Source organism: Aythya marila (assembly GCF_965140915.1).
Source record: "Aythya marila genome assembly, chromosome: 10".
Lineage (NCBI taxonomy): Eukaryota > Metazoa > Chordata > Aves > Anseriformes > Anatidae > Aythya > Aythya marila.
This window is the reverse complement of record NC_139051.1, coordinates 7,684,776-7,707,740: the sequence shown is the minus strand read 5'-3', so window position 1 is coordinate 7,707,740 and position 22,965 is coordinate 7,684,776. Positions and strand designations below refer to the sequence as shown.

The 22,965-nt window shown below is 55.3% G+C and overlaps 2 protein-coding genes across 11 annotated transcripts in view; both read right to left on the bottom strand.

Moving 5' to 3' along the window:
* Positions 1 to 4,085: 4,085 nt before the first annotated feature.
* FEZF2 (FEZ family zinc finger 2) lies at positions 4,086 to 6,082 on the bottom strand (the record flags this gene model as incomplete). Its single annotated transcript, XM_082768621.1, has 4 exons — positions 4,086 to 4,348; positions 4,796 to 4,928; positions 5,035 to 5,169; positions 5,297 to 6,082. The coding sequence occupies 4 exons, from the start codon at positions 6,080 to 6,082 to the stop codon at positions 4,086 to 4,088; spliced, it is 1,317 nt and encodes a 438-aa protein (XP_082624747.1).
* Positions 6,083 to 16,571: 10,489 nt separating this feature from the next.
* Positions 16,572 to 22,965, bottom strand: part of CADPS (calcium dependent secretion activator) — a gene marked incomplete at its 5' end in the record, with an annotated part of 195,724 nt that continues 189,330 nt past the window's right edge. For all 10 annotated transcript variants that reach the window (XM_082768147.1, XM_082768149.1, XM_082768152.1 and 7 more), the window contains 2 exons: positions 16,572 to 17,806; positions 19,450 to 19,554. In XM_082768147.1, coding sequence (XP_082624273.1) covers positions 17,627 to 17,806; positions 19,450 to 19,554 — 285 coding nt within the window. In that variant the 3' untranslated portion in view covers positions 16,572 to 17,626. The remainder of the gene's footprint in view (positions 17,807 to 19,449; positions 19,555 to 22,965) is intronic.

Genomic DNA, 22,965 nt, shown 5'->3' with positions numbered 1-22,965 from the left:
TTTTGGGATGGGGTCGCTCTGGAGGCACAGAGCCTCACGCGGCAATAGGGGAACGCGGGGGTCGTTTTGGGGTGCTCGGGCTGGCGGCGTGAGCTGCAAACCCCACGGACTTGCAAGCGAAGTTGGACTCCTGAGAAACATTCCTAGTAGTAACCGGGAAGGTGGAAAACCTACCCGTAAATCCGCAGGGGAAAGGGGCGGTGTGTGAACGAGACGGTCGCATCCCCCCCCATCAGTTGGGAACAGGGTTTGGGGTGAGCTGAACCGGCTTGAGGTGCTTTGCCCTATTTCTCGGACGTTTCTTTTTGTTAAGTTTCTGGGTACGGTTGGCGTTTTCCTCTGTAATCAGCTTGCTTTTGCTGGATTCATTCAGTTACGCGATAATCCAATGTTGGTAATATCTCAATTCATTACCATAATGAATCAGAAGGAAGAGGCTGATTATAAACCAGAAAGCTTCTATTTCTGTGAAATAGCTTGGCAACTGGCGCCGGGGAGGGAGGCGGCAGGAGGGTGCCGGGCACCTCGCGGGACTTGGGGACGGGGCTCGGCTGCTCGGTGCGCAAACCCAAACCGAAACCTGGAGGGACAAACGGGCGAGATTTGGGGCTGTAGCCCCTGCTCCCTGCCCTTCGCCTCCGCCTGACAAAACTTGGCAGGAGAGAAGTCAAGTTTTGTGGCGGCTCGGGTTTGTCGTCCCCATGCTGGGCTCTGGGACCTGCCCTCCCTTTCTCCGCGCTTTGACGGCGTTTTGGTCCCGGCCCTGCCGGGGGGGAGAGCTGGAGGTGCGGGAGGGAGCAGAGAGGTGCCAGGGGCTGGGGGTGCAATGTAAAGGGCCGGGGGGCGACACGGGGGGGTGACAGGCCCCAGGGGACCCCGGTGGGCGACCCACGGGGCTGACAAGCCCGGGGAGCGCGGCTGGAAGCAGGAGGAGGGCACCTGGGCTGGGGCAGGCATGTGTCAATTCAGCCGGCGTGTTGACTTAAGCGAAAGTGCTAAGCCATTCCTAAGGCTAAGTCAATACAGACTTAAGCCAAAATTGTTATTAACGAGCTCTAAGCTGATTTAAGAGCCCCCGGGCCAGCCGTGTCTACACGGGAGGGTCGGGGGCGCGGTGCCCCGGCAGGAGCCGGCCCCGCTGCGCTTCCTCCACGGGAAAACTCCCCCAAAACCCGGCCCGGCTCGGTCGCCTCGGTGTCCCCAAGCCGGGCCGGGGCCGGGACAGCCCCGGGCTGTGCAAACAGCCCCGGGGGGCCGCGGGGCCGGGCAGCCCCGCTCGGCGGCAGGGGGACACGGGCACACCGCAGCGCCTGTCCCGGCCCGGCGGGGCAGTTGAGCCCCTGCGCTCCGCTCCCTCTCCCCCCCACCCCCCTGGCGGGGGCCTTTCTTTTCTTCCCCACCAGCTTTGAGCAGCCCTGTTTCAGATTGGCCTTTTTATGTTTGATATAAAGAATAGTTGTTGGCCAATTCCATCTTTTCAGCGCTGCTCTCCAGGCCCGGGTCCAAGCGGCTTGTCAGATGCTCATTAACTCCCCCTTTGGCTCTTTCCAGTGTGTCTCCTAAGCTCATTGTGCCAAGAACTAGCGCTTCTTTCTCTTTACACGGCTCCCTTTCTCTGCTCCATCAGGGAGACAAATTACTTTCCAAAAGGGATCGCCAGGGATGGTTTAATGAGAATTTCTCTAGGGCTGGCCGTGGAAATCAATGTAGTTAACATTCGGTGCACTTAATTGGACTTTTCTCTTCTGCCTCCTTCAAAAAAACTCTGAAGCTATCCTGTTAATCTCTCATTTGTAATCAATTGTGTTGACTAAACAAAAGTCTAGGTCGTCCTTTCTTCCTGTCCCAGACAATCCTTTGTTGCCTCTAAATGCCTCATTCTTGAGTGCTCCTGGTCGTGTAGATGGGTTCGATTGTTGACAGTTCATTATTGCGCTTTTGTCCATTTAATCTCCCTCGCTGTGTTTTGCATGTGCATGCCTTAATGAGCTCCGTTGGCAATTAACATGTTTCTAGCAGCAAACTGGTTGCTCAGACGTTTGGAGAGCGGAGTGCAGGGAAAAGGGCAACGCAGCTGCCTTTGGCTTGGTCGCTTCCCAGTGCCCGGCGCCGTGCCTGGCCCCGCCGGGACGCACCTGGGCGAGCCAGGCCGAGCCGTGCCGGGCTGAGCCGAGCCGTGCCGAGCCCCCCGTCCCCCCCTGAGCCCCCCCCGAGGCACCGGCACGGCTCAATCTGTCGTGTGCGCGGCTGCGGCGCCGGGAGAGGGGCTGCGTGCGGGTTTTGTGCTCGCAGTGAGGCTTGCTGGCAAGAGTGCTGAAGTGTGAGCAGTCGTGGACAGCAGAAACATCTTGTGAGGGAGAGGATAATTGGAGTCTCTGGCGTGTGTGTGTGTGTGTGTGTGTCTGACAGAGCCACCCTCCCCCGCCATCCGCCGCCTGGGTGTGTGCGGGGAGCCGGGGGGCGGGCAGGGCTCCCCCCTCCGCTCCCGGCCGGCCCGGGGAGCTCTGCCCGCCGCCCCCGGGAGGGCCGAAGGGACAAAAAACCCCCTCCAGGACCGGCCGGGGCTGCCCTTTGGAGCGCGCCGAGCTGCGCCGAGGCTCCCGCCGCCCCTCCGACAGCTCCGCAAACACCAGCGAAAACCCCGAAAAAAAAAAAAAAAAAAGAAAACCGCATTCTTCCTCGGCTTTCGGCCCCGTCCCGCAGCCCCGGGGGCGGGGGACACGCCGCTGTCCCCGGGACCCTCCCGCACCCCCCGGGGGTCCCTGGCGCTGCTGCCGCCCCCCGCACGCCCCGCTCCGTCCCGGCGGCCGCTTTTTGCTTGGGGTCGAGCTGCAGCCCCTTTCCTCGGGGACGGATCAGCCCCCTCCCAGGTCCCCAACCGCGGTGACTTACGGCGACGGGGCTTGCTTATTTTTTTTAATTCCTTTTTAACCCGAAACTCTCCCCAAATCTCTCTTTTTTTTTTTTTTTTTTTCCCCCCCCAACAAACGGTACCACGGTGCCGGGCTCGCTGCGCATCGCTTCCCGCGCCTCACCCGGCCCCGAAGCGTCAAAACTCTAACTTTTGGCACCGCCAAAATCCCAAAGCCGAGCAAGGACGAAAGCCCCGCGGTGGTCTGTGGGGCCAGCCAAGCCCTCTGGGCTCCAGCGTCGCCGCCCGGTAACGAATCCCAAAAGGCGGTGCGAGGGGTCGGCTCCCGTCCGTGCGCTCGGCGGCGAGCTGCGCTTGTCCTCGCCTCCTGCCGCGGAACGAAGCGGGGAGAGGTGAGCTCCCGGCACGGCGTCCCCGGGCACTTGGGGCTCGCTCCTTCCCCTCTTCATTGGCGAGCCCGGCCCCAGCAGCACGCACGCTCCCGGCCACCCCGGTCTCGTTTCTCCGCTAGGATAATATTGTTCCTAACGACGTGGCCGGAATAGACACTTGCATATTAAAGGTAGGGGAAGGGGGGAGCCGAGAAGGGGATATTTAGTGTAATCCAAGTGCTTGATTATCCATATTCTGATCAAAAAGAGTTTCTGAGGCCTGCTGGGAGTGATTAGATTAATGTAATGCGCTTTGAAGGGTCTGTGTTTTCTCTCTTAATTTGGGTCATTACTCGGAAAGCAAGCGTGAGATCGTTTCATCTGCATGCAGGGAAGGACGGGCACTCGGGAGCGGCCGAAACACGCCGGAACGAGCCGGGCCCTTCGGGGGGGCTCCGGGCCCTTCGGGGGGCGCCCCGGCCCTCCCCGCCGCTCCTGGGGGGCCCGGGCAGCGCCGTGCCGCCCGCTCCCGGCTCGGAGCCGGGGCCGAGGAGGGAAATGAGACACCTACGAAGGGCCGGTTTATTGTCCCGGGCTAGGTTAGATATATAGATATATTCCTCACTTATTCGAGCGTACATTTAAAGTGGAGATTTACAGACACGTATAAAGAGCGCTGTCCTGGCGCCGGCCCCTCCTGCAGCTCGGGGGGCTCCTCGTATGTACAGCTGCGGCCCGGGGCCGATGGCTGCCGGCGGCTGAGCTCGCTGGGGAAGAGACAGAAGCAAAAGGCTGGCTCGGATAAATAGTGCTGGCCCGGGGAGCGGGGCCGAGAGGGGCCCTTAGCTCTGCCCGCTGCGCGCAGGGTCCCGGGGCGGCGGCGGCGGCGCGCTGGAGACGCTGTCGTGCAACTTTCGGACGTGCTTCTTTAAATCAAAGTTTCTGCAAAATCCTTTCCCGCAAGTGACGCACGTGAAGGGCTTCTTGTCGTTGTGGGTGTGCATGTGGAAAGTCAAGTTATAGATCTGGTGGAAGGCTTTGTTGCAAATCGTGCACTTGTACTGCTTCTCGCCGCTGTGGGTCAGCTTGTGGTTCTTGTAGTTGCCTGCGGGAGAGGAGAGAGGGGGACGAGGGGGTTACCCGAGGGTGCCCGGGCACACAGGTGAGGGGGGGGCGGCAGGAAGCGGCCCCCAGCTCCCCCCCCGGCCCCCTGTCAAAGCCGCTCCGCATCACCGCGGGGCAGCGCGCAACCGGCACGGCACAAATGAGGGGCAGGGGCGGCGCGGTGACCCGCGGCAAATGGAGGGCCCGGGATTAGGACCGGGGCCCGGCACCTCTCATTTAAAAAGCATTTATAGGGCCGAGCCGCCGGCGGGCCCTGGCGATGCGGCCCGGGGCTCGGGGAGAAAGTAATTGGGAACGGCGGCGGCGGCGGCTCGGCCCGCGCCCCTCGCATCCCCCGGCCGGGCAGGGCTCGCCCCGCTTCGTCCCCATAAGGATGGGCGAGGGGACCCGACCCCGGCCCGGCCCGGCCCGGCTCGGCCCGGCTCACCTTTCTGGTGGAAGCCCTTGCCGCAGAACTCGCAGACGAAGGGCTTGTAGCCGGCGTGGATGCGGATGTGGGTGTTGAGCGTGGAGCTCCTGTTGAACGCCTTCCCGCACTGGTTGCACTTGTGGGGTTTCTCCTGCACCGGGGGGCGAGAGGCCCGTTAGGGGGCTGCGGGGAGGGGTGCAGGGGGTTGGGAAGGAGGGGTAACCGCCCCCCCCGAGGCCCGGCTGCCCCCCACCTACCTGCGTGTGGATGATTTTGTGCCGGCACAGGGTGCTGGCCTGGCGGAAGCCCTTTCCGCACACCTTGCAGACGAACGGCCTGGCCCCCGTGTGCACCGGCATGTGGCGGGTGAGGTTGTAGTGCGCGTTGAACACCTGCGGGAAGCGCCGGCACGGCCAGGTTAGGACCTGAGGGGGGGGGGGGACACCTTTCCCACCTCCCCGTATCCCCCTCCTCAGAGCCTCGTCTCCCCCCGGGAACCCTTTTCAACCCTCTTTTTACCTTGCCGCAGACCTCGCAGGTGAAGTTCTTGGGCTTGCCCTCCGCCGCCCCGCCGCCTCCCAGCTTGGCGTGGCCTTTGGGGGGGCCCCCGCGCTCCGCCGCCTCCTTCATCACCTGGTCCAGGTGGCCGGGCAGCCTCTCCTTGTGCGCCAGGGGGGGAGGCGGCGGCGGCAGCTTCTCGGCCGCCAGCCCCGCCAGCTTGGCGTTTTCCAGCAGGAAAAGCTTCTGGTGAGCGGAGAGCCCCCCCGGCGGCGGGGCGCCCAGCAGGCCGGCGGGGAAGAGCTGTCCGTGCAGCAGGTCGGCCGGGTGGTACGCGGCGTCCAGGTAATTGAAGTAGTAAAGGGAGCGGGGGGCGGCCGGCACGGCCCCCGCCTGGTGGATGACCTGCGGCTTGATGAGCCGGCCGCTGGGCTGGCCCAGGGCGAGCTCTGCCTTGCAGCACACGCCGCAGTTGGCTTTGCAGAGCCCCCCGCCGCCCCGCAGGCTGCTCTTCCACAGCTCCGAGTAGTTGAGGAGAGTCTTGGAGGGCACCTCGTAGCCCAGCGGCGGGATGGGGATCACGCAGGGCAGGGGCGAGCACAGGCTCAGCGGCTTCTTGCCCGGCTCCGGCTCCGGCCCCGGGCCGCCTTGCCTCTGCTCGAAGGCCGGCTTGGGTTCCGACGTCTTGGCCATGATCCGCTCGATGGAGAAGGCCAGGCTCTTGGAGGGGTTAGCGGCGGCGGCCCTGCCGTCGTGCCGGGGGCAGGAGGAAGGCATGACCGTCTCCAGCGACCCCGAGCTCGCCATGGCGCTGCGCCGCCCGGGGACTCGGGGTGAGCAGCCGCTCGCTCCTGCGCTCGGCTCTGCATTCCAGAAAAGCCAGGAGACAAATCAATTTAATAAGCACCTTGTTCTTCCCCCCCCTTCCTCTCCCGCCCCCCCCCCCCCCCCCACCGGCACCCCCTCCCTATTTACATTCAAATGAACATATCCCAGAACAATGGCACGTAGGGTACCAGATTACTGCTCATTAAGCGGAACGCGCTAAAGTAACATGCGAGCTAGACCTTGTTAGTATTTAAAAGAAAAAAAAAAAAAGGGGGGGGGGGAAGGAAAGGAAAAGGGAAAGAAAAAAAAAAAAAAAAAGAAAAGAAAACCCTCCCCCAGGCATTACCACCCTGCCCAGCCCCGCCGATGGCTGCGGGAGACGCCGGGGCGGGGGGCACGGCGAGGGGCAGGGGGTCGCCGCGGGACCGGTGGCCACTCACCTACCTAGCCGTGGCTAGCGCCGGCGAGACGCATCCGAGCAGCGCGCTGCGGCCACAGTCACATTTTGACGGCAAACATCTTCCCGAGCGCCAGCTCCCCGTCTCGTACATTTAAGGCTGACATCACATGAAGTCACTCGGAGCAGAATGACACGGGGATGCCACCATGGAGCTTCCCCGAGCCCCGGCGCCGGGCTGGAGCGCGGTGGGCTGGGGCAGGGAGAGGAAGAGGAGCCCCCCCCCGCCCCCTCCACGCACAATTTCCTTCCAGTTTAAGACGCACAAATCGCTCGTGTGCGAGCTGTTTTTTTTTTCTTTCTTTCTTTTTTTTTTTTCCCCTCTCTCTCTCCCTTCTTAAAAAGCAACTTGCAAAGCAGAGGAATCGTTTTGCATGTGGCAAATTAGAAGGCAAGTGCGATTCACAAGTTGGGTGGAAAAGAGTGCTCCAGTTCTTGCTGGGGTTAGAAGAGCCACTCGGAGTGAGCGTGAGGATTTTTTATTTTTTTTTTTTAAGAAGGGGGAGAATGATTTTTTTTTCCTAAAGCAACTACCACGCAACCATGCTCGAGTTATTTTGGCAACCCATCTGCAATCAGCTCCGTTGCAACCGAGCTGGAAGATAATTAATAAATTGTCACTTATCTGCGAGCCTCCCCAGCATGTATAAATTAATAGCCAACCCATTAATTAGGACAGTGTATTAATGTTAATTAAACTAAGTTTAATTCCACCCCCCTCCCCTCGCAGGGTAGCTGGTGATTAGCCTTAAATAAACGCGGAGGGAGTCGAGTCCGGGGCTGGGTTTTCTTGGAAAAAAAAAAAAAAAAAAAAAAAAAGGAAAGAAAATGGGGAGAAAAAAAAAAAAAAAAGGCAGCCGAGCGCTGCGATCGGGAGTTTTGCGGCTTGTCACCCCGCGAGCTGCCCGCTCCTCCGGCCGTGCGGGCGGGCGGCTCTCCCCATCTCCCGTCCCCTTTTCATCCTTTTCGTGCCCCCCTCCGGCTCCCCCCCCCTTCTCCAAACAGGAGGCTCCGCATTATCGCGCCCGGGTGCCGGGGTTTCTCCCCTGCCTGCCTCTAATTAAAACGACTTGGTGCGGGAGGGGAGGCTTCGCAGGCAGCTCAGCTGCGGGGACGCGGTAATTGGGGGAGCCCCGTGCCCACCTGGGTTTTGGGGGGGCCCGGCCGCCGCCCCTCTCCTGGCCCCATTCACCCCGAGCAATTTTCCCCGGCGATTCAGGGCGCTCGCTCCTTTCACTCGGAGCCACTATAGCGCTGCGTGAACCTGGTTTTGTGCGTCCCTAAAATAAAGGGGAGGATTAGCCGGGGGAGGCGGGGGAGCGGAGGGTTTAAGATTGAGCCTGGCCAGAGGTAAAGCAAGCAATGAAAAGGCCCCGATATATTATTATTTTATTTTTTTTTTCCGCCTCCCTAGCACGCCTAAGAAAAGTTTGGAGGAATTCGGCGGTTTTGTGCGGCGCTGACAAAGCCGCGCCTCCTCTCCCCGCCGGGGCAGCTCGCCGGCGGCTGTTTGCAGGCAGGCTTTGTCACCTGCGAACCACAACACGCTGCCGAAACTAATTTGGGAATTTGGGGGAGCCACGGAGAAGGAGGAGGGAGCAGCCCCCCCCCCCCCCCCCCCCCCCTTTCTGCGCCGCGCTCCCACCGCAGGTGGGCTCCGGGGAGGGGGACCCCCGGCCCTCGCCATCCTCCCGGCGGGGCAGCGAGGGAACCCCCCCCGCTTTTGGGGAGCTGGAGGGGAGGCGATGCCGAGCGCACCGGCACGAAGCACACCCGGGGTTTAGGCTGCCGGAGAGCCCGGCCGAGCCGTGCCGAGCCGAGCCGTGCCGAGCCGGGCAGCGGGCAGGCGGTGGCTGGGCTCCCCGCTCGCTCCCGGGGCTCGCCGGCTTTAGCAAAGTATTTAATTAGCCTCCACAAACTTCTTTTTCCTCGCCTGCAGATTATACTGAGTGGAGGGTTGGGAACTATTTTACACCTTGCCACTCACATGTTAATTAATCTCTATCTAACCCTAATTGCAGTTTATTCAAGCACCGCTCAACAGCTCACCCACACAATAAACACTGGGGCTGCTTTTATCCATATTACTCCCCGCTCACACGTTGAGTAATTAACTCCAGTACCAACTAATAGTGCAAACAAATATTTTCTGTAAACGAGATGATTTCGGGCGGGATAAAAGAGGGCTGCGGAGCCGGGGCCGGGAGCTCGCTGCCAGCATCCCCGCGCCGCCCTCGCCCTGCCCGGGCTGCCGATGCTTGGCCCGGCTGCTTTCTGGCCCGGACCAGGGGGGTCTCGCAGACCCCCGAGAGGGGCGAGGATCCTCGGGGAGGACCCCCCAGCAGCAGCCCCAGGGCCTCCTCCTTCCCACGGCCCCGCAGGGAGCCCCCCCGTGCCCGGGTGCATCCGTGCTTTGGGCTGGCGGCTCCGAGCCGCCCGGCGGAGCTCAGGTTTTAATTGAAATCGCAGGTTTGGGCACAGCTGGGGGCTGTCTCTAGCGATCCCGCTTGTGCTGTGCCGGCAAGCGTGGTGGAAATGACTGGGTTTGGGACGGCTGCCCCAGCCGCAGCACTGCCCTGGGAGCTTCGGGATGGGGCTCTGGGAGGTTTTGGGGGGATTGGGCTGGAAGCCTTCGCCCCCCAGCTTCCCCCCCCGGCACTTGCGGCAGGGAGATGCTCCCAGGGCCGCTTTTCCCTGGCAGCACCGTGCCGCAGAGCCGCTCGCAGCGCACCCGTAATCACTTCTGCAGGTTTTTCTTATTTTTTTCCCCCCAAAAAACGAGTCCGGGTGCCCGTCCCGACAGGACTCCCCGATACCTTGTGCCCCCAGCGTTTCCTCCCCCCATTTTTTTACCCCAACGCCCACCTCCACCTTGGGCACAAGGCGCATCCGGCGACCCCAGCCCCAAATCCTCCCGGGGTGCTGATATCGAAAACCGGCCGGGATTCCCCCTCCGGGCCCCGACAACCGGACCCCCGAGCCGGAGGGCTCCCGAGGGCCGTGCCGCAGCCCGGGGTGGGGGTTTGGGGCTGTGGGGAGGGCGTCCGGACCCTCTGCCCCCTGCCACCAGCCCCGACGGGGCGGCCGGGAGCTGGGCATCTCCCCGGTGCTCAACGAAATCCCCGTCCCGCACGGGTCCCCCCATCCCCGGGTCCCCCCGGCCCGTGTAGGGGGCTCTGGGCGGCTGTGGGCCGCCGGGAGATAACTTTGGGCTCCTCCTGGTTATTTAACGTGGCAGCTGCTTAAACTCCCCAGTGGAAGCTGCCGAAAGTTGTTAGCGTTACGCTGCGGTCTCCCTCCCTCCGAAATGGTGGCTTTGATTTCTGTGCTGCTTTCTTTTGTATATCCATGTGTGTATATAAAATGCATTTTTTTTATTTTTTTTAATAGCAGAGGTTGAGGGGCAAGCGGGCGAGCCCAGGCAGTCAGGATGGGGCTGCCTCTACAAGCCAGGGGCGGCTTCAGGAGTGGGGTCGTGGTGCTTCCTGTTCTCTGGCCCCATGACCAAGGGCTCAGGGCTGGTTTGGAGCAAGGCAGCGACTGGGGCAGCCCGAGGTGTGTCTCTGCAGCTCAGTTTGCAGCCCTCAGAAACGCTCTTTTTGGACAAAACGGTGAGCAACGAAAGGGGAAACTGTGAGAAGAAGATCTGGGGTAAGGCAGGCTGTTACCTCTTTGCCTGCTTCCTCTTGGAAGCCGCGGTACCTTGTGTAGCAGGGGCAGCACACAGCCTTCCCAGGCTGTCCTCCCATCCGATAGGGCCCTGAGGTCGGTGGGGTGACCCCATAAGATCCTTGGGTCGCTGGGGTGACCCCGCTGCCACCACCATGCCGCTGCAGGCTGAGGCCACCTGGGCTGGAGCAGAGGCGCCGAGTCCCTGCAGACTGTTGTTTCAGCCCGTTCACTGACTCATGCACACATCACTGCGTATACGTAGGCAGATAATTTTTTTTTAATTATTTTTTTAAGAAAAATAAAAATTGGCGTATTGAAGCACTGTACTGTGGAGCTAGGTTTTGGAGCACTGAATGGGGCCCGGAGCAAACACAGCGGGATTTTGGGCACGCAGTGGCCCAGTGTCCCTGCACGGCTCCGCTGTGCGACTCTGTCAGTGATGGCAGGGGCAGCACTGACATTTTTAACCCGTGTCTCATTTTAAGAGCCTGAAATGTTTGAAATGTAGCCGCACTGCAGAGCAACTGGTAAGGCTCCGTGGCACGAGCTGCCCGAGGAGTGCCTCGATGGCAAGCAGGCTGGTTTATGTAAGTCTAAAAACGGCACCTCCTTGCTTGCCACGTCCCTTTCTGTGCACGCAGAGTCCTGCAGAGCTGCCAAACAGAAGCAATTGAATGAACTCTTTTCTCTGCTCATTCTTCCTTCCGCAGCTCGGAGAAAGTGAGCCAGAGCCTATTCTGGTTTGCCTGTCAACAGGAATGGCAGCGGATGGCTCCGTCCCCACCGGGCTTTGTGCCCCCAAGGCGCTGCCTGCCTGCGAGGCATGGCAACCTCACCAGAGAGACCAGGTCCTGCTGCTGGACCGCTCTGGTCTGGGAGTATTCAAGAGTCAGCAGGGTCCTCATCTTACCCAAAGCCCCTCGGCCACCAAGGCAAGTGAGAAAATGCTGAAGGGGCGGCTGCTGTTCTCCCGCCTCGCTGTCGGAAGCAGCCGGTCTTCGCGTCGCAGCGATGGAGCGATGCGGTGTTTCGTTGCTGAAAACCAAACCCGAGAGATGTCCCTCCTTCCTGGTTTGAGGTGGTGTACTTCTTCGTTTTGAAAGAGTGGGAGCTCTCAAGTTTTTCTGGTTTTGTTGTGTGTTTTTCTTTTTTTTTTTTTTCTTTTCCCCCTTATTTTCTATTTAGGAGAAAAGGTGGGAGGAAGTAGAGAAGGAGAATATAATGGGGGGATGGCCTTGTTCTCACTTTCCTACTGAAAACATTTCAGAAAAAGGAGCAAAAAGCAGTGAAAATGGGTAGAAGCCCACTTCAGTTTTGCGTTCCCATTCCTTCCCTTTTTTGCTTGAAAGAAGGATGGCCAAAAAAAAAAAGTGGGACAAACCCCACGTGTTTTGAATTATTCTCTTCTTAATGAGTTAGAAAAACATCTCATTTTCAAAAGTATGTGCTTTTTCCGTGAAAAAAATCAAATGGAGGAAGAACCTTTCCAAAGCCAATAACATTTGCCATTCCCAGTCATTTTACAACTCCCCACTCAGTGTTTTGCCATTTTTCTGGCTATGCCATGGCTCATATTGTTCGATGTTTGCATTTATCTTTGCTTGAAGGACATCATTTTTGTAGACATCCTTGTTCTCTGCAGAGCAGGACTCCGCGGCGGTCTGCAAGGTACCGGGGGAGCAGTGGACGGCAGCATGTCACCTCCTTCTGTCAGGACAAACCAGAGCCCCTCAGTGCAAGAATCACTTTTTAATTTTTTCATTTTATTTTGTATTTTTATCATTTCAGCCCCAGAAGATGCGATCTGAAAGAACCACTAAAAAATCCTCCCAACGATCAGAGCCCAAACTAAAAAGCCAGACCTAGTTCTTGCAGGAAAAAAACTTCCATGCGCGACCCAAGTATTCCCTGAATGTTCAAGAACACCCACAAATTCTATAAAAATAGCTGATAATTTATTTATTTGATTTAATTATGAGCCTAGCTTGTGATTTTGGGGTGGGGACGGGGGTGGGGCTGGAGTTAGTGATGCTGAAAAAACACTTTAGAGAGAAACCCAGGCGAGTCGTCAGCTCTGCGGTGCCGGGGAGCTGCCCGGGCTCCTCCCGAAGGCACGCAGAGCTTTGTGGTGCCCACCGAGGGCCCTCAGACCCCTTGGGTGAGGAGGTGGCCACTTCTGGGTAAAGCTACATGTCTTTGGCCCCACTATCTGTGGCGGCATGCTTTTGAGGGACTGCCTCATCTGTTCCTGAAGGTTTTAGCGAGGGTGGATGCATGGCCGCGAGCATTAGCGCACTGGGCTGTGTGGCTGGATGAGCCCTGGCACTGGAAGGGGGCTGTGGGACATGTTCCTGACCCTTATGGGAGGGTCTAGAGAGGGTCGGGGTGCCGTGTGCTCTGCCCCCAGCGTGTCATGGGACCAACCCCTCAGTCCTCGCTGGTTCAGCGGGATAGGAAGAAATACCAGGCTCAATATCTCATCGGCGTTCCCAGCCCTGTTCACTTCAAGCCTCCGAGCTCCTTCTCTCCTCCTTCCTTCCCCCAGGCTCTCCTGTCCAGCTGAAAGCCGGCGACAGGCCCCGACATCAGCTGCTTTCGGAGCCCCCTCTCTGCCGAAAGCGCTCCTAAACGGTGCGGCCTTTGTTCCCCCCAGCTGTCGCATCCTCCGGGATCGGCAACAAGTCCTCGCTTTGCAGACCCCGTCTTGTCAGTCCCCAGGCTGATCTGACCACCTGGTTTGTTTTTGAAGCGAGCGCTCGAGTCATAACATTTCTGTTTATTTCAACAACTGTATTCCTTGCATAGGAAATGAGCCAAGATGGTCTAAGGCGGGGAGAGCGACGCATGTCGTGGTTGTAATTGCTTTTGCTCTCCCAATATCAAATTTTACGGTATAATCAAAATCTTATTTTTGTACTACTGGACTCTGTTATTGACTTAATCTTCTTAAGTGCTCCTATTATTCCAGTGATTTCATCGTTGCATGTTGATTTTAATCTTTTGATCTCCATATTAGCTACTGCCTGCAACTAATTTGTTGCTCAGTGTTTTTCTTTGTTTTGACCTGTGAGGCATTTTCCTCATGGCACACAACTCTGCTGGCAGATTGCATATAATCTCTGCACTTTTTTTCTCCCATATTTTGCATAGTTACAACAAATGCAGATTTACAACTTGAAACGGAATATGTATCTTCTGGGGAGGCTGAGCAAAATGCCACGTAGCGCCTTCAGCTCGGGAGCCCGAATGCGCTCGACCGGAGGAAATGCCGCCGGACACAGCTCACCGGAGAGAGGTGTCGCTCAGGCTTCCGAGCCAAACAAGTTCAGAGCTGTTGGCACCTGCAGTATCTGTAGCTTAAATCACACACAGTCAGGTACCAAACAGTTTCTGGAAGCATTGCAGGGCGAAGAGGAGGAAGGCTGGTTTTTGTGAATGGTTTAGCTGGCCTCAACTTGGCATGGTGGAGGCTCTGTTGCATCCTGACACCACGGAGCATTTTTTACAATAAAAACTGGTGGCGGTGGTGCTGGTGCAGAGTCCTGAACTTCACAGAGTGCAGGGGGTGAGATACGGCTCAGCTGTGTTTCGGTTGGCCGCTATACCAGCCCTTTTCCCTTGGTAGCTGCTGGTTTAACTTGTGCTGGTTTACTGGGGGCTTTGTTTGCTTTAGCTTCTTCTTTTAAAGCTTCAAGGAGTAATTTTTGCCTTAGGTTTGCCGTGACTTTTTTTTTTTTTTTTTTTAAAAGAACACAGACTGAACACTGACAAAATCATCTTTGCTTTGCTGCATGCCTATTTATGCTTCTGAAACCAAATTGTCTCCTAATATTTTTGACGTTTTGGTCACCAGAGAGGCAGAAAAGCAATTTCTAAGATGCCTATGGGCCAGGAGACATGCTTTACAGCAGAGGGGAAAGAATCTGTTAGTTGCTGAGATATAAAACAAATTGGATGAACAGCTGCTGACACTTGTCAGTCAAATAGTTGATAGCATTTTCAGTCTCCATGCCACATGCTTTAAGTAAGTCTGTCAAAAAAAGGATATTTTCGCTGGACTTCCCTGTAAATATGAGAGAAGTTTTGGCCTGATCTATCATTTAAAATTTTGCTGGCAGAGGAATGAAATTTTCCTCTTTTCCCCAAACTGATTGACATAACTGTACTGGCAGATCCTTCATCTAGGTGCAGTTGTACTGGCAGGAAGTCCTTTGACTGTTGGAGCTCGTTCCACTGCAGCAGCGGGTTGAAGTGAAACCGGCAGCAGCTTCAGCAGAGGAGACCTTTGCGTCGCCTCGGCAGGGTTTGCCAGGGTGCTCCCAGCCACCAGCAAACCCTCTCAGAAGCTGCCCGAGGTGTAGCTTTGCCCTACGCGAGCCCGAGCCCCATCCAAAGGATATTACGTGGCTGAGGGGGCTTTAAACCCGGATTTGTGTTGTTCAGGCAGCACCAGACCATTTGGGGTGATTCCTGCAGGATTTAACCAAGAGGGCACTCGGTGCTCCCGGTGCAGCACCCATAGGGGATGGGGTCGGGCTGCCAGCACCACGTAACCATCTGCAGGCGGGCTGGGGGTGCACCAGGCTCCTTCTCTTGCCTTCATGCTGCAGGACTGGGAGCTTCAATCCTGCCTTGCAGCTTCGCTCGTGCACGAGTTCTTCACACCAAAGTTTGTAACTCGACGCTCATTTGGGTCCAAACTCCCTGAAAGAAACGATCTGCCTAATGCTGCCTCTCTTAGGACACGCGGTCAGGCCTGGCAGAGCCTCAGGGCTGTTACGGAGTCCCTGAGCTGCTTCGCTGGGGTCTGAGGCCACGTGAAAAGCTGTCACGGGCTGCAGGGTCGCTGCTGCTGACGGGGAAACTCCGAGGAGCGCGGCCGTCCCCGCCGCTGCAGGGCGGCACCTCGGCGTGCTGGTGGTGCGCCGCCAGGGCTCAGCTCCCGAAGGCTGCGCCCACACGGCTTCATTCAAAAAACTGAGCAGGGCTCACTATTTTGAAAGGTGGCAGGTGGAAGTGGGCTGTGTTTTCACCCAATAAATATTTCATGTTAAAAAAAAAAAAAAAAAAAAAAAAAAAAAAAAAAGGGGAGCCTGTTCCAGAGCGGAGTCAAGCTGTTTCTCTAGCTCTGCTCTGCCTGACGGGGAGCGGAGCTACAAATTTGGGTTTTCCTCGGTGCTTTTTTGCTCCCAGCCTGGTGCCCACCCCAGCTGAGGCTTTCCCGGTGCCCTCCTCTTGGAGGTGTTGCAGGTCGTATCAGTGTCTGGGGCAGGAGAGGAAGACAAGGACATGAGCGTGCATATGCATAGCTCAGGAGCCTGGCTTCTGGTTGTGGCTGCAAGCACAGAGATGTCAGGATATAGGAATTCTTTATATATGTCCCACCGACAGGCCTGCAGAGGCACCTCCCCTGATCTCAGAGGACATAAGTCTGCCTCAACCATTCAATTGCTGCCTCCATTCCTCTGGGGCCTTAGGACCGAGCACTTGCACAGCTGTAGGGTGGGGAAGAGCTGTGTCGGTGGCCACGTTTCTGCCGAGGTCCCCAGAGGCTCCTCTCCCTGTCAGTGCTTCTGCCTACCAGCACCGTGGGCTGAGACAGGAACCAAGATGTGATCTGCAAGGTTACAGTAAGGGTTCGTAGCTTGCCTGTGCCCGTGCATCAAGTGGCTTACACGATGTAAAGGGTGCTAAATGTGCCCACCACCCGCACATAGAGCAGAGCCCGCTGATGCCCCCATCCCTGGTGTGGGCTCAGCTCACCACGGGTACACGGTGGGGCTGCAGGGCACCTCCAGAGCCGGGGGATGAACTATCAGGGAGAGAAGGGTCCCCAAATCCGGCACTGCAGGTGACTGAGCTCCCGGCTCCGCAGCCATCCCGGGACCCAGCACCCCACCCGGGCTGTTCCCAGAGCCCCCCCTTCCTTCCATTCCTCCCTTGGCTTCTTTGGGAGAAGACAAAATAAAACTGAAGCCTTTTTTTTGCAGAAGGTGAGTGTCGGGTAAGGCTAATTGCCGTGTAATAACGGGGCTGTACCGGAGCAGGCCATCAATTAGATGCCCAAGGCCAGCTGACAGGGTGCAGTCCCAGACAGCGGTGGAAACGAGCGGGGTGGTGACAGCCCACGTGCCCTTGTACCTGGGGAATGTAGGGTCCAGGCCCAGCCTGACCTCTGGGAACAAGTCTGGAAACCAGCTTCTAAATTAATAAACTGTAAAAACACCCATGAGAAAAGAAAATGCCTTTATTCTGAGAGGTGGGGGCTCTTACATCTCAGCTTGTAATTTCTTTTTTTTTTTTTTCTAAGGCAGACATAAAAAGACTCCATAATTTATTCTTAGGACATCTGAATAGTTATTTATTGAGAAGCCACAGTTCTCACACTTTTACAACTGTCGGCTTGTATAAGGCAAAAAAAGCAAGATGGATCACTATTTTACACAGAAAGTAAAAGCTCTGGAAGGGGGACTGATGGACATGCAGTTACCGGTCAAAATGCAATGTACATGACATATATAAAAACCATTGTGAAACAGAGGAATTGTAAATTATGGTTACAATCTACCGAAATAAATATTCAATATATTATTATAAACACATTTGTATAGTCTAAGATTGTAATTAAAGTTGTCTTTGTACATACACGGTTATTGGAAATTTGAACAAAAATGTAACATTTAGAGGAGCAAACGTCAACATAAAACAACTGCTTTGGACTTGTAATGTGGCATGATATATCCATAATGATAGGATTAATCTGGTGTGGCAATTAGAATGACTAATCCTCTGGGATGTAGCCTCTATGGAGTTAACTGCATATTGAAGGGAAGAGCCTGATATATTAACAGGGATGCAGAATGATTCAAACGGCTGTCTGGGTTTGTTTGTTTTCTGTTTTTTAAATGAACAGAGAGAACAAAAAAATCATTTGTAATTGCCTCGTTTTTCTTTTAAAAACAAAGCTGTTTTTTTAATTAATTTTAAGCAGTTGGCATCCACAGAAGAGAAACAAAGAAATGAAAGGACTCGATTCACTCATCTTCACAACAATTTACCATCAATGTATATACAGTACATTAATGAAGCATTGTTTAAACTTTAATTATAACAGGGACACACCTAGTATGTTTTCTATGTAGTTCTCCAGTAACAGTATTAAACAACGGTGCTCCATATTGCTTATGAACATATAGATATGAAACCAGGAAACCAATGAATCAAAGAGAGGTGCTAACCTTATTACCACACAGCTAACATGGCATTTGTATTGGTAAACTTCTCATGGGCGTTTAGAGCTGACAGAAAAATTCCTAATGTGGCTAACTGAGTTACAGACGAGGTACATGCACGGACACCAGGCGAGCCCCGGGAGGTCCTGCAGGCCAGCTCCCCTAGTCGTCCTCTTCATCCTCCTCATCGCTGTCCTTCATGGTGATGCCCTGGAGCCCTCCGCCCTCGCTGACCGACGCCGTGGCCTCCTCTACCGTCAGCCGGTTCCGAATGGTCTCGTAGGTTTTGCTGTTCAGGGTGGAGTCCAGCACGCCTTGCAATCGGAAATCCCGGTACGTTTTCTAAAGCAGGGGGAAGGAGGAGACAGCAGAGAGGTCAAGGCTGGTTTGGGAGCCACTCACGGAAGAGGCTGGGGTGCCAAGGAAATCCCAGCCCCGCTGGGCACAGCGCAGAGCCTCTGTGCAGTAGCAGGGGTTCCTCTAGGGCGACCATGACCCCCCTCAGAGCAACAAATTGTGTCTGTCTGACAGCCCTGCCTTTGTGGGACCTGCAGGTGGGCTGGCTGCAGGGCTGCACAGGGGCTTCAGAGCAGTGAGGACCAGAGAGAGCTTTAAAAAACGTATGCTGGGGTCTAAAAGCACATCCAAGCAGCAGGGTGAGGCTCTATTGGACTCACTTTCCTGGCTTTAGATGCATTCATCTGCCTGCAAGCGAAGTTATTTTTCTTCACGCAGCAGAATGCCTATCGCCTGTAGCTGCGGACGTGATTACACGTTCCTGGAACGCTCTGTGTTAAATAATCCTACCTACAGGATTGGGATTAAATACGCTAAGTCCGGGATACGGGAGAAAATTGTTCATGTATAAAGATAAGCACATGGCATGTATTTCTTAAATCTCTTTTTCTTCACCTGATTCTGAAACTGGAGTTGCATTTCCACAGCTAGCTGTACTTCCCTTGTTATCACGGTTAATTTCCTTGCATGTGAATTTATGTTTAAAAACTTCTCGACTCTGTGTGATAAAACTCTGGTCCCGTAGTTCATGTAATTGTGCTCTGTGCTCTGCATGGGAACTATTCACTGTTCTACTGTTTCAGAGAGTCATTGGATTTGTTGTAGCTGCTTCTGAAAGTAATATTGTTTTAAATAAAGCACAAGGAAGAAAGCTTTCCTCAGCTAGCTGACAAGTAGAAATAATTTGCCTGTGCCTGTTGTTTTCAGTTATGAAAAGCACATTTAATACATTTCAGTTTTAATTTATTCATGCCTTCAATGTGTTCACTGCGCACAAGACCATAAACATTATAAAATACTAGACAAAAAAGCATTAGATAGAACCTAAAATGATCAAAAATATATTTACCCCCTTCTGTGATCTTATTATTTCATGTAAACCACTGTGATTTCACACTGAAATAATTATCATTAGTCCAAGGCACGCACACACACACATATACACATACACGTGCACTCGTGGAAAAAAACGTTACTTTCAGGGTATGTTATCTCACCTTTGGGATCTCTTAGAGTTGATTATACACACCCATTGTAAAGGAAACAACTTCAATTAACTACGAGAACAATCCTCATTTGCATTCTGATGATAATCACAAGCCAGAGCTGGGCTTAAATATTTCTAGTAAAACAGTGCTAAAAAACTTCTGGTTTGATTTAACCCATTTTAACACGAGTTCATGGGTGTGATCGACCATAAAAAGGCTAATTTTGGCGTGCTTATTGTACAGGTAGGGCTGAATAAACAATATTTCCCCTTTTTTTCAGGCAGGTAGTTACTTTCTTATTTACACTTGTACTTTGCACCTCTGTGCATTTTAAGTTCCTGTTTACCCATCTGATAAAAATCTTCATTTCGAAGCATCTCGGTGAAGGGCTGAATTTATTTGCCTAGGAGGACACGCCGCACACATGCACTCGCCCCTCTCAGCAGCAAGGCGTTCGCGAAAAACCCGGCGGGCGATTACCTTGACTATCCTAATGAGGGTTTTCAGCTGGTAGATGTGAAGCTGCAGGTCCATGCGGTCCGTCAGCCAGGTGCAGACGACATTCATCGAGCTGGTGTACCATTGCTGCAAGAGAGACAGGACTTCTCCAGCAACCACGTTACGTGCGCGCACCGTGCCCTGCACACGCCGGCATGCGGCAGGACCAAGCTGCCCCCCGGTAATGGGACGTGGCAGGCTTCGCGGGGGGAGGCCAGCACCCTCTTTTACGCAGAATTTCCATGCACGAGCCTCTAACTTTTCACAACGACAGCAATCTTACTCGGAGGGGTCCCGGCCACCGGCGGCGCCGCCAGGTTTTTGTAATCCTGTTTTGCCATTGACTTGACTTGGCAGCCGTGGCGGGAGTTTTGGCCCGGTCCAGCTTTTAACCCGTTCCCCGCCCCAGCGAGAGCACAGCCCTGCCTTTAGCACCACACTCGAACTACTTACCGGCTTGAAATCAAACACGACCGGCCACGGGGAGAGTCTGCTTCGGGGCAAGGGTTGGCTGCGGGTGAGGATGCGCAGGCGTGAGCACCCACGGGCACCGCGCTGCGCGGGAAACGCTTTGGTTTCAACCTCGCAGTTAGGAAAAGATGGAAAAGCAGCAAGCGAATGAGCTCGTTGCAAGCTGCCGAATTCGCAGGGCCCCTCCAGGGGCTAGAAATTTTGCTGCTTGCCTGTGAAAAAGGCTTGCAGCTGTGTGGCAGCAGACTGCCAGCCCTGCAGCGCAGGAAGGCTCCGGCGGGCTGCGGATCAGCGCCCTGCTCATGCAGGGCTGGCACTGCACGTCTGACGCCACGGAGCGAGGAGCGAGCCCTCGAGAGAGGCAGAAGCTGGGGCTGCGTGCGGCGGGGGATCACAAAACCTCCCCGCTGCACTCAGCACCACGGCCGAATCCCGAGTGGGTCCAGAACCCCATCGCGGGCTCAGGCTCTGTGCACAGGCACAGCATCTCGCTTGGTCGCTCTGGTTTACTCTTACACATGCACAGAGCAAAACCTGTGCTGCACAGCTGCGGAAATTTATCTAGAACCAGTTAAAGGGAAAAAACAGCCCACAGATCAATTTATAAAAACGCTGATCGAGCCCCATCCAGGTTAGTTTGCAACACAGCTTCCTCCCAGCAAGACTAAAACATTGCATCTGTCAAACTCAGGTATTTTTCCTCTCTCCACCACTCCTTTTTTTCCTGGGCACCAGCATTTGCCATCCAAGCACACGAGCTGACACGAGGCTGAGCGAGGCAAACCCACGTGTCCGAGCTAATGGCACACAGCGTAACACCAACGGGGGCTCAGCACAGATTACCCGACCATAAGGCAACACAGCCAGGGGCTGCTGCCCTCCAGCAGGACCCCGCACGCTGTCTGGGGAAGGGTTTAACCCCACTGTGGTACTTCATGGTGTAACAGCAGCGTGCCTTATCAGCCTATGGCATTACCAAGGGTATTGCAGTGGTATAGGACCTGGTCATTGTGAATGGTCACAATGATAAATCAGTATTAATCTCTTATTGCTACAAATGCTGTTCTAACTGTGCCCAGGCACGGCAGGCCAAATGAAACCTAAATAAAACACGGGACCTGGAGACCCAGAGGAAGCAGCCGCTGCTGTTTGCTGCTTGGTGCTGTCAGGGGGCTGCGTCCCCGGGCACAGTGGGACAGAGCGAGGCCACACATGCCTGGAGGGAGAGCTGCAGGGCTGAGCTTGGCACCGGCAGGGAAGCAATACCGAGGGCTCCAGCGTCCCACAGCCCCTTTCCAGAAGTCCATGGACTTCACTGTGTGGCTGGGGAGGGTGAGGAGGGCAGCTCCTCTCATCTCCTGGCTGCTGGGAGGATGACAGCAGAAGAGAGGCCAGATTACTGGCCTCTGCCAGTAATCACTGCAGCCAGTTCTAGGCCAAGGGACGATTCAGTGAAGATGCCCCTCTACTGCTAGCTCTAGAGTAAGTTCCAGATCTTAATAAAATGGAGGAAATAAAGGGATGGAAGAGTCACCAAGTAAATGGCAAGTGGTGATCTTGTGCTTGAGGCTTACACCTTGTGCAACTTGTGGCAGAGACTGGCCCCTCACCTCCAGGACGGAGGTCTGGCAAGAGCTAAGAGCGCAAACAAAACTAATTTGGACAGGAAAGGAGCTCTGCCAGTGACAGAAATCAAGCTCGGCTATGGTTAGCTGTCCCCTGGCCAAAAGAGCAGCCAGGAAGGCCCAGTGGGATCCTGTGCTAGGCCAACTGCTCCAGGTGGCCAGCCAGGAGGGTCACAAAGGGACTGCCTGGGGTCTTTAAATCAAAATCCACAGAGGAACAAAGCAAAGGTATGTTGCAGGCCCTCTCCCTTCCACTGCTGCCTCTCATCTTCCATGAAATGTCCTGCTTCTGGGTGCCTCTGCCTCCCCCGGCTGAGTGAGATGAGGGCCGGGCCTGCCAGCCCTGCGCCGTGCACACCTGCACTGCTGTACTACAGATACGAAATAGAAATAACACTTTCTGCCCAGAGGTTATCAGCAAGGTGACACTGAAATGGTCACACTGTGGCCTGTGCCCACTTCAGCAGGGCCAAGGGAAGGCACCTGAGGGAGCTGCTCGCACACAGCAGCGCCACAGCAGCACGTCCCGTAACTCCCATCAGCCCTAATAATGTCCAGCTGCCTTTTAATGAGCACACACAATTCTGCCGCTGTGAGACCTTCAGCTTCAGCTAAATTAAACGTTTGGTTGTGTTTCTGGTAGCTGAACTGTGGGGAGATGGGCTCAGCCGCTTCGGGACCGTGGAAGGAGCGCTGCTCCTCCCCAGGGCTAAGTTACTCCAAAGACTTTCTGCTTCATGAAAAAAAAAAAAAAAAAAGACAAAGTGTAATTCATTGATCTTGATACACAAAACCGTCACGTCACTTCATAGAGCACACACCAACTGCTGAATTTCAGCCCTGCATATTCATAAAAATAAGTTAGCCCATAAATTAAATGTTCCCTTTAGCTAGCACTAGTGTTGATGTGCTATAAGACGCACGAGCCCTCTGATTCATGACTAACCCACCAAAGAGGATAACATTTGCATATGATTATATTATTAAAAAAAAACAACAACAAAGCCAAATGCTCCCGAATGGGAACGTGATCGCTTCAGACAAAAGAGCGCGGCGCGGTCCTGGCGTGACACTGGGCGGCTCTGCCCTTCCCAAAAGGGCCAAGGGGTTCCTCGGGGCTTGTCCCCATGCACGAGGTGCAGCAGGCAGGGCCCAAACGTGCCCACAGGCTGTGCCACGGGGCCACAACATATCTCAGGCACATTTCTGGAGTCTGAGCGCCAGCTGAGCTGTGGCACGGGCACACTAAACTAGCTAATAGAGAGGCAAATGTATTTTCTCAAAACTCATCACACCTGGTTATAAAGAACCTCAGCACTGCTCCCAGCTCCACGGACCCCAGCTTCACATATTGCTCCCCGCCATGCACACATTACTGAGGGCACCTCACATCCCTCCCGGC